Raw genomic sequence first — 11,534 nt, forward strand, 5'->3', positions numbered from 1 at the left:
GCTCTGAAAGAAGGACCCTGGTCTCGGCTGGGGCTGCGTGGAACAGCAGCTTGAGGTGACTGTTTCCCGTCACCGCAGGCGTGGAAAACTCATGGTCGGAAAGAAAAGCAAAGCGTGCTTCTGAATTTGATAACGTGTGATCGTAGGCTTGCTTAGAGCTGCTTGGATTCGAGATGGTGAAAACAAGGCGTGTTCCGTTTGCCCCTTGTTGTCTGGAAAAGTTTTAGCTGTCACCAGCATCTAAAGAAAAATGATGGAATGCCTCCTGATTTAAGTCATTTGTATATTTTTAAAGTGCTTGTCTCAATTTCTGTAAATTATTTTTCAAGGCAGATGCTCTTTTTTTTTTGCTGCTTGAAACTGCGTTCAACAACCTCAGCATTCAGGAGTAGCTCCATTGTAACAAACATGTCAGGGTACATAAGACAGCTAACTTGGATTAAAGAAATGCTGACAGATTTAGATTTGTAGGATCTCGTAAGCCATATGTATGTATTTACTTCTTTTAAGCCCTCATTATTTCAAATCTTATTTTCGTTACTTTTGTGTAATTGCTTATTCTTTCTGTGACTTCAGAGTCTTAGACAATAGCTTGTGGTTTGAAACTTTATGTGGCATCCGTCATTCTTCATTGTGTCTTTCATTGGCTGTGCCTTTATTAGTAGACATTTTATTTTATTGTTCTAAGTAACTTTTATAGTTCGTTCTTAGAGTTCTCTCTAAGTTCTCTCTCTGGGTTTTGGGGGGTTTTGTTGGTTTTTTTTTTTTTTAAAGCAATGCCTATCATCTTATGTGCATCTTTGTAGGGACAGTTTAACTCTTGAAAGGGTCATTTTTGTTTTGCAGATTCCGATTCTGGATCTGAATCTGATTCCGACCAGGAGAATGCTGGCTCTGGTAGTAATGCTTCTGGAAGCGACAGTGACCAGGATGATGACAGGGAGGCAATAAAACCTAGTAATAAGGAATTATTTGGAGACGATAGTGAGGATGAAGGGGCATCCCATCACACAGGGAGCGACAACCACTCTGAACGATCCTATAACCGATCTGAAGCTTCGGGACATTCTGAGCATGAAGATAATGATCAGTCAGACGTGGACCAGCACAGTGTTTCAGAAGCTGCTCATGATGATGAGGAGGATGATCGCGGGCATGGGTCAGATGAAGGCAGTCATCATTCAGAGGGAGATGGTTCTGAAAAAGCACATTCAGAGGATGAGAAGTGGGGCAAGGAGGACAAAAGTGATCAGTCAGACGATGAGGAGAGACAGCAGAACTCTGACGATGAGGAGAGACAGCAGAACTCTGACGATGAGGAGAAGGTGCAGAACTCAGATGAAGATGAAAGGCCGCAGATGTCTGATGATGAGGAAAGACTCCAGAACTCAGACGAGGAGAAAATGCAGAACTCCGATGATGAGGAGAGGCCACAGGTCTCAGATGAAGAGAAGATGCAGAACTCGGATGATGATGAAAGGGCCCAGCATTCTGACGAGGAGAAGATGCAGAACTCTGATGATGACGAAAGGGCCCAGCACTCTGATGAGGAGGACCAAGAGCATAAATCTGGTAGGACTGAATACAGTGGTAATGATTTGCTTCTGGTTTGATCTCTCTTTATTGTTTCGCTTATATTGGCCTGAAAAGATTCAGACTTCAATGTAAAGGCGTTAATCACATAGCTTTCAACTATAATCATCTTTGTAATGTTTTTTTATGCAGCACTTTTGAATTCCTTTTTGTCTGACTCAACTTATTAATACAAAAGAATTTTAAAATACGTGGAACAAAATTTTTAATTTGCTGAGAATAATTATGCTCCTTAGTAGAGTCTGCAAGGGGCAGCGATAGCGAAGATGAAGTTCTGCGAATGAAGCGAAAGAAACCAATTGCATCAGATTCAGAAGTGGACAGTGATACAGAAGGACAGAAAGGTAATGGTGGCGTTGTTTTGTGGGGTTTTGGTTCATTTTATCCTCATGTTAAGCACACCATTCATCTGCTGCAGAACTTGATAAAATTGATAGCGCTTGCTATACGGTGTAACTATAGTGCTGTGGAAATAATAAAACAGCACAGCAAGAATTCTGTGTGGGGAAGTACACGTACACGCTGTATTTCTGCTGATTATCTCTAGTTAGCTCTGTCAGTTTTTCAGTTTCCTCCATGAGAGACAGAGCTTTTCTTTTGCAAATGTTATTTCACACATTTTTACTGAAAGAAGTGATACCTCTAATCAGAGCAGCCCAGAGAAGCTGTACTGGTTTTTCTGATGTTTAGTTGGCTGAGAAAGAGGTGTTGATTCTTCTGAGAAATAAAACCTCCAAAATGCATAATGAAGTTGCTGTTTACATATATTTAAGTTGTTTACTTGAGTAAAGGATGATCTTATGCTCTTGATTCTTCTGTTGCCGTTTTTCAGCTAGATTCTCTTATTTGATAAAGCCTTTCCAGGAAAACATATCTTGAATCCTTAGCTTAAAAATACAAAGGAAAACTGTTTTTCAGGATAAGAGAATAATGTGTACTTCATAAACATTCACAATTTTTGACCTTTGTAGGTAATTTTAAATGGTAATAAAAGCGAAGGATGTGTTAATCTTTTTTTCTGTGAGTGTGCTTGCATGTAGGGGGTTGTGTGCGCTTATATGTGTATTTTAAAATAGTAATTTTTCTGCTGAAGAGCATGCAGATGTCATGGATCTGTTCGGAGGTGCAGATGACATTTCCTCAGGGAGCGATGGAGAAGACAAGCCACCAACTCCAGGACAGCCCATTGTGAGTAGGCTTGACTTTTTTTTTTTTTTTTAAATTATTATTTAATTAACATGCTGTTCCGCTCTGAAATGCAGAACACTGATTGAGTTTGATAATATTTTAGTGAAAAGAAGACTAAAGGCATTAAGTAAGCATTACAGATAATTTTGCCCTAGCTAAAAGAATTATTAAAGTTAGCTAAAAGAATTATTAAAGTTTTACACATAGCAATATCAGATGGATTCATTTATCTGCCTTCCCCCATCCCTGCTCTACTTTTTGTACTGGAAAGAAATATACCGAGTAGTTTTGATTGTCATCAAGTAAAATACAAAGTCATAGTTGTCTTTGGTGTCTTAGTACAGCTGTTCGACAAATATTTTCATTTTGGGTCTTGAAGATAATACATAAAAATATTTTTTTATCTGGGAAAAGTTGTTCCCCATTTAGAACAGTTGTTCTCCAGTGCTTAGCTGAAAACTGTGTGTCAGCTTCTTTGCTGTCTCCTTACTGTCTTTGGTCTCTTGAGTTTGCACTGGTATTTGAAATCACTTTTAGTGGCATATGAAAATGCTGGATTGGATTGCTTTCACTAAAAATGTGCAAGCTCTTTTACCCAAAGCTTCCTGATCTCTCTCTGTGCATATGGATGACTTTTCTTCACGCAAAATGTAAGTGCTTATTAGAGCAACAGTAGCCAGATAGACTTCTTTCACTTATGCTCCTATTCACCTTTTTTTCATTAGGATGAGAATGGACTGAGTCAAGAACAGCAGGAAGAAGAGCCTATTCCAGAGACTAGAATAGAGGTAGAAATACCAAAAGTAAACACAGACTTGGGTAATGATTTGTATTTTGTGAAGCTGCCCAACTTCCTTAGCGTGGAGCCCAGGTAATTGCACACTAAATACATGATTGATAGTGTTTTTTAGTGTTTCCCTATATTGCTTTTGTTTTAGTAACACAATTAAATATGTTGGTCATATTTAAAATGGTTGACATTAAGTTGCACACCTGTGGTTGTGATCAGTCAATAGTAATATCTATTGTTGTTATCTAATCAAGTGCTGAGTAATTTTCTTACGAGCTTGCATTTCAGCTTGATGGAATAACGTCGTGTCTTTAAAAATAAAAATATGATTTAATTGAAAGCACATGCTATCAGTTGAATTTTAAACATAGGTTCAGGCTCTCAGAGGTGTGAAAGCCAAATGCACAGGATCTTTATGCACTTCGGAGTGATAAAAACATCATTTTGAATTTTAGAATAAACCCTTCTTTATTTGTATGTGCTAAATGTACTATTTAACTATGAAGAGTCTGATTACTCACTTTCATATTTACCTAACCCAAGCTAAAGAAATTTTCTGGAATTCGTAAGGAGAAACAAAAGAAATTATTAGAGATGTTTTAGTTCTAGTAAATTGCTGTTAAATCAGTCTCTTCAAGTGTTCTGTTAAGCAACTTTATTGCATTGTTTAATAGGTGTCTTGTTAGCTGGCGGTATAGCATTGTTTCTGTTATACATTAGTTAAATCATTCTTCCTGGCTTTCATGTTATAGACTGTTTCAGGAAAGAACTGTTAAAAATCCGGTTAGTGGCTGTAATCAGTGAGAGAAGCCCTCAGGATCTTTGGGGTCAGACAGGACTGAAAGTAGAACTGTACAGTAGCAGAGTCGGTTTATCACTTCTTTCCGTTGCAGCAGCCTGGAGCTGTTAGGAAGGAGGCTAGGGAATGGCCTTCCCCTGCTCACTCCCACCCAGCTTTCTTGAAGGAAGAGAGGAAAAACAATCTCATCTTCCTTTCCCTTTGTTTGGTTTTGAGATTGAAATAAAAAAATGACAAAGATTGTGCTCTTAGAAAATCCTTAATTCACCACATTTATAAGATGATAATTTTTATTTTCTCTGTATAATATTGTATATATTTTGTTCCAGACTTAACCCTGACCTCATCATCCTGATACTAAGGAAACAGTATTTTCTGAGGCAGACTTGCTTTCTTTAGCTAGAGCCATTTAGAGGGTCTGAATGTTAAAGTGGCTGTAATTGATAGTAGCGAAGACACTTGGGTAGGCCTCCCGTGGTGTGGAATCAATGCAGTAAATGACATTACTGCAGAAATGGCTGTCTCACAGCTGCAGTGCCTACTGTTGTGTGCAGTGTATAATTTAAACCTTTCAAGCACCTGTTATTTTGCACAACTCTAGAATAATCTGGATTAATTTTTAGAAGAATAAAGACTGTATTATAATTTATTGCAGGCCTTTTGATCCCCAGTATTATGAAGATGAATTTGAAGATGAGGAGATGCTTGATGAAGAGGGTAGAACTAGGTTAAAACTCAAGGTATAATGTTAATTTTCCCTTCTCTTTTACCCTCATCTAGCCACATTTCTTCAAAGTCTGTTTCAGGTATTTCAGAATGGTGTTTTGAGTTATGGTTCAGATTATGAAAGTATGGAGCCGTTCAGCAGTGTGAAAAGTTGATCCATTTTAGTAATAAATTTAAAAAATGCTTGACAGCTGCATTTCACCTATAAAAGTGATACCTTTCACCTTCATTTCTTTGCATCATGCAGTAAATTATCTAACCTTTCTAACTGTAGTTCCTGACCTATATAGAGTATATTTTGCCACAGTATTCCTTACTATGAGTTAGAAAAAGTGTTTTGGGTTTTTTTCACCACAGGTAGAAAACACAATACGATGGCGGATGCGACGAGATGAGGAAGGGAATGAGATCAGAGAAAGTAATGCACGAATAGTCAAATGGTCAGATGGAAGGTTAGTTTGGACTTTTTGCTGTCGAAGGAATACAGTTGTTCTTACAGTGAAATGCCATGGCGTGCAGAATTGGAAGGTCAACAAACTTTGGTGTCAGTTCTGCACAGCAGAAACTATTTTAGTCTCAGTGGTTTGAAAATTTTATGCTCTGCTTAGTTTGGATTGAAATATTATTATTTGCTGTATATAAAAAGGAGACATCTATAAATGAGGCAAAAAATGGACTGTAGTGGCTTTATCAGGTAACTGATATATGAATCTCTTTTAAGCATGTCTCTCCATTTGGGCAATGAGGTCTTTGATGTGTACAAGGCGCCACTACAGGGAGATCACAACCATTTGTTTATCAGACAAGGGACAGGTCTACAAGGACAGGCTGTTTTCAAGACAAAGTTAACCTTCAGGTAAACATGCTATTCTATATCAAATGTTGATACTACTTTTGCCACTAAGCATTGTAACTAGTATATAAAAATTAGAGATACGTGTTCATAAACCTTCAGAGCTTAACCATTCAATAAGAGTGTGCTCTTTTCCAAAGTCAGTATTTTGATAAGATTTTTCCTAAATTAGGTGTCCCAGTTTGAAAGGGACTATGCTATGCACTGCAATATGTAGGCTACATGTATTTTTTTATATATATTTTAATTTGCATTTTTAAGTGCAAGTCCTCATCTGAATCAGAAAGAATATTAATATTGCCTGAAATTAACCTTTCTTCTGATGCACAATTGCTATCAAGATGATATGTCTTGGGATTTGGGATATTGATGTGAGGATGATTATTTAGGCTGGTAATGGACTGCAGATGGTTTGCTGAGAGAGGAATTGATGGCTCCAGTAGCTGTGACAATGCACATAAATAAAAAAAAAGGATGATGCTTTTACCTTTGTGCAGATGAATCTTTGAAATCTTAAGTACGCTGGCTTTACCGTTGTACTTTAAAAATTGATATATTCCTTTAAGAAGTATTTAACCCATAGCAATTTTTTAACAGGCCACACTCTACGGACAGTGCCACTCACAGGAAGATGACTCTGTCTCTGGCAGATAGATGTTCAAAGACCCAGAAAATTCGTATTTTGCCAATGGCAGGTCGTGATCCAGAGTCTCAGCGCACAGAAATGATTAAGGTATTGTGGCATGGAACTCTCTTATCTGCTGATTTAATGTAAAAAACCACAACTGTAATATAGCTGAACATTTCTGAATCTTACGACTTTATGAAAAACAGAGTGTATTTTGGAGTTACAGACAAGAGTTGTTAGCCATGGGTGCAGTTTGCTTAACCTTACAGATTACAAAAAAAATCAGGATATGTACAATCTTTACATTGCTGTGAAATTATTTCAAGCTATAGTAGAATACAAGGTGCTCCTCAGTATTTTTTTTTCCTCAATCTTTATATATTGCTTCTTTCTTTGGACAGAAAGAAGAGGAGCGATTGAGAGCTTCCATTCGTAGAGAATCTCAGCAGCGAAGAATGCGGGAGAAACAGCATCAGCGCGGTCTGAGTGCAAATTATTTAGAACCTGATCGCTATGATGAAGAGGATGAGGGAGATGATGCCATCAGTCTAGCAGCTATCAAAAACAGATACAAAGGTGGTATCAGAGGTAATAATAAACTTTACCAGCGTGTAAGTAGAGCCTGTGTGATTTAGATCGATTAATTTCACAGGAGACTCCTGGTAAGATTGTATTTTGCCAGCTCATTTGATACATGAGGAGACATGAATTCAGTTCATATAAGTTTATTTTGTTTACTCTGGGATTAAATTCTGCCAGCTTTTTGTGGGACTAAATGTAAGAGAATTATTTTTAATATTCTCTCTTCCTCACAGATTTCAGATAAAGATAAATATTTGTCTTTTCATTTTTCTCTGTAGAGGAACGTGCTAGAATCTACTCTTCTGACAGTGACGAGGGCTCAGATGAAGATAAAACACAAAGACTACTCAAGGCAAAGAAACTTACTAGTGATGAGGTAAGAAAAGGATTTTGTTCTTAAGCTACTCATTTTCAGTCAGGAACATTTCCTGCACTAAATCTAGTTTTTAAAGCTGTGACTTTTGTAGTTTCATTTATGCTGTGATGAATGTATTCTTTGACTTGGCATGCTTTCCATGGTAATTAATCACCACTTTCTTATACACTGCATTAGTTCATAGACCTGAGTGATTCCCAAAGGAGGTCACTATTGTTACTGCTGATTTAAAGATGGAAAAATTTATGCAGAGTTATGTAAAATGATTTTACCAAAATTATGCAAGAAGTAAGAAGACTTAGTATTGGAATCCTGGTGCAGTGTTGTCTCCTAAGCTACATGGTCCTCTCTTGCTTATTATGGAACTAGCGGAAGCATTTGCACATACTATTTCTGCTCTTTTTAAATAGAAGAGTTAAAAAACCGAGTTAAAAAGAGTTAATGTCCATTGCTAAATAGACGTTATCCATCACGCAAGTATCATGCTAAACATGATCAAGTTAATTGTTAGCTGTTTCCTCTTCTAAAATTGTGTTTTACTGGTTTGTAATTTATCACTGCTGGATATAAGCAAGTGAATCTTTGTGTATATCACGTCTTGAGATTTAGTTCGTTTCAAGTAATGTCACACTTGAAACACTTTTCAAAATTGACAGATACCATTTCTGAGATTCAAACTTAACTATTTTCATCCAGTGCTAGAAGTGGAACCAGTCCTGTATCAGCTATACCAGTGTAGTCTATTTTCCTGACCCTTGCTCCTCATTGTAAAATACTTCTGTGGCAAAGAGCCTTAGGACGTATTTACTGTGTACCTTGGGAAGCTGAAAGAAGAGGGAATCTTGGAGTTCATGACAAAGGGCAATTGACGCTGCCTCCCTGGCTTCCCACTGCCCTGTTCAGAGGGAATTGGGTTGGGTCAGGCGTTTGCCCTACTTGGTTTTAGTAGCCCATTAGTTTGCTTTCTTTTAGACATCGCCAGTTCGCCAGTTCTGAACTGCTGTAATCTTGCTGTTGATAACATAGTGCAGCCCCGAGTTGCAGCTGTGCTTGCATTTCTCCCAAGCCAAGCATGGCTTAGGAATGGTAGTTTGGACACACCTGAGCTCTGCTGATAGTCACCTTCACCTATGTGGCAGAATAATAAATACAAACTAACTCAGCTTAATAGGTTCTTATTACTACCTTGTAAGTTATGAAAGATGTTTTTACACTGGCATGCTAGTTTGATTAATCTTCCTGTCCTGATTTACTGTAAATTATATTTTATTTAAATGTTTATGCATAGAATATCATGCAGAAGTTTAAAAAAGGAAGTTTGAGTTGGTCGGTATAAGCTTATGGAATATTTTTTAATGCTTTATATCACCATTTCCTTTAAGAGATTATTTTTAAATGTTTGAATTATTTTAGCTATTGCCATAAGGTTTCTTTCAGTTGGTTTCCTGCAGTCATATCTAGTGTGCTACTCTAATAGCTGCTGAAGTGGCTAGAACCTTATTCTTGAATTTTAGAGCCTTCCGTAATAAAACACCCATTTCTTCTTAAAAGAGTAATTTTGTAGCTATGTAACTTGCTATGTGTCCTTCTAGTGAATGAATGCGTGTCAGACGTCTGTAATCACAGCTGCTGAAATTCCATAAATGACCAATATAGTTTTCAGTATGACACATACCTCTATAATGTAAGAAATCTTAATTTTTGAAGGAGTAAGTTTGCTCTGATTTGCATTTCTATACTGTGCTTCCTGTAAACGTCTCAGGAGGCATGACTTATTTCCCAGCCTGTTGGATGTTTGCTACATTCTGAAGGCGTGTTCTTGCTGCTGTGACACTACTCCTCTTAAACTGTCAGCGGAGTATTTGCACTAATAGGCATTGTAATATGAAGCAGAAGTAAAAATTAGTTTTTCTTTTAAAGACATAGATTCTGGCTTTTTATTATATATTGAGGAAAATTTAATATTTCAGAAAATATGACAGTAATCCTGGAGACGGCAATAGTGAGGCATGTAGACAAAACTGTAATTTTGTGAGCTCTGCTAGTGTTTGTTAATAGAAATTGAATTGTTTATTTATAAGACGCTACTAGTTGTTGGTTTATGATATAGCAATGTCAGGACTTCACAATTCCAGTCTCTCAGAAGAAAAGGTCTAGTCAACAGCATTTCTCTGCTGCTTGAGGAATAATAGCCTCCATTTTAAAATTACATGACTTAAAGGTAATATTCCCATCAGGGCCACAGAGGGGTGCTACAGTATTATGAAAATACTGATACATAACTACTTACTTTCAGTCACCACGTAGGAAGTATCATATTTGTAATATGTATCCGCATACGTGAAACATGGACTTCCTTGTACACAGACTTGCTTTTATGTGCTGTCAATCAACAACACAGCACAAATCTTTGTCCTGATAACAATTTGTTACTATTACTGAAAACGTCAATCTATTATTAATACACTTTATCACCACGCGGCTAGTATTTTTACTTTTACTGTAATTAGTGGGGATATTCTGCTAAACAGGGAGATGAATCATTTAACAATAGCCTAGCTAGATTACAAGAGAATGCTTGTTCTGAGGAAGAAGCTGTCATTGAGATTCCCACCCCTGCTAATTTGTTTTCCATGCTTAAAATTCTTTCCTAACTGAGACTCTCACTGTACTAAGTTAATATGTTAATACAGAATAAAATGCTTTGAATAAAAAATTGTTCATTGAGTTTCAGAACTTTAATGAATTATTAGAGTTTCAGAACTCTAATCTTTGCTGTTTCTTAAAATCCAAGTAATATGTATTGCTTAAAAAAACAAAAACAAAAACAAAAAAAACCAGAAAAAAACAAAAAAATCACAAACCAAAACCAACAAATGGAAAAAGGGATAAGGCTACTTAGACCTGAGAGTATTTTTAAAGACACTCTTCTTTTTAAACAATAATTGAGTTACCACTTGTTCTTCATGTCAAAATTGATGAGTTTTGCATTAACAACTAGTGATTGTAGTTTGATTAAACGTTTGCATAGCATTCTGATCTAAAATGTTTGGAAGGATGATTTAAACTGAACTGGTGTAAATGCACACGGAATAAAAATCAACCTATTGACTCTCTATTTAGGTGCTAAAAATTGGGCATCCAGCCTATAAAAGTCATTACGGTATTACCTACAATAATTAACTCAATGATTTGAGTTCCTTTGACTAGCTTTGAAGCCTCCTAAACTATTATATTTCTTGGACTGTAAACTGTGATGTTGACTCTCAGTACTAGTGGTTTCTCATCAGTCTTTTTCCTTTATGCCAGAGAGTGGTTTAGGTTGGTTTTTTTTTAAATGAACAAACAAACAAAACGCCTACCCACTTACTGAATTTCTTCTTTGCTTCAGTAGCTCTAATTTAGGGAGTACAAGTGTCAATAGACTGAAAACTTAACAAAGCTACACAGGCTGCCTGAAGGGAAAGCTGTGCATGTTGAAAAATTCACTACAAATTCTAGGAATCACCCATGCTCGTAAGACTTGCTGAGAATGATATTGCACATGCCATAAATCCAGATTACGACATAAATTACTTCCATGCCATAGATCAGTTTGAAGCAGATATGGTTGCTTGTCCGTTGAGGTAAATGGAGCTGCAGCTGTGTTACGGACCCTCTCAGGCTGGGGTTTGAATCAACTGGTAGCCATGTTGACTGAACTTAAAGTACTGATACATAAGCAGTCCTGCATCACAGAAGCACAAAATGGAAAAACCAGAACTAATAATTTTCTTTTTCTTACGAGAAAGACTTTGAGGTCTTTTTGTTGTTCTTCTGAGTTTTTTATTTTAGCCTGAAGTGTGTTGGTTTATTTTTGTCCTTTTTTGCCTTTAGGAAGGTGAACCTTCTGGAAAGCGAAAAGCAGAGGATGATGACAAAGCAAGTAAGAAGCATAAGAAATATGTGATCAGCGATGAGGAGGAAGAAGATGACGATTAATATTAAGGAAGCACAAAA

The 11,534-nt window shown here is 36.9% G+C and overlaps 1 protein-coding gene across 1 annotated transcript; it reads left to right on the forward strand.

Annotated features, from left to right (window-relative positions):
• Window positions 1-846: 846 nt before the first annotated feature.
• On the forward strand, window positions 847-11,530 carry LEO1 (Leo1, Paf1/RNA polymerase II complex component, homolog (S. cerevisiae); the record flags this gene model as incomplete). The annotated part of the gene is made up of 11 exons (XM_009582191.1): window positions 847-1,572; window positions 1,833-1,937; window positions 2,687-2,781; window positions 3,507-3,652; window positions 5,026-5,110; window positions 5,454-5,548; window positions 5,818-5,952; window positions 6,547-6,682; window positions 6,979-7,165; window positions 7,438-7,535; window positions 11,412-11,530. Coding segments are annotated over 11 exons (1,913 nt in total), but the record flags the coding sequence as incomplete, so codon positions are not given.
• Window positions 11,531-11,534: the final 4 nt, after the last annotated feature.

Source organism: Fulmarus glacialis, unplaced genomic scaffold (genome assembly GCF_000690835.1).
Source record: "Fulmarus glacialis isolate BGI_N327 unplaced genomic scaffold, ASM69083v1 scaffold43557, whole genome shotgun sequence".
Taxonomy (NCBI): domain Eukaryota; kingdom Metazoa; phylum Chordata; class Aves; order Procellariiformes; family Procellariidae; genus Fulmarus; species Fulmarus glacialis.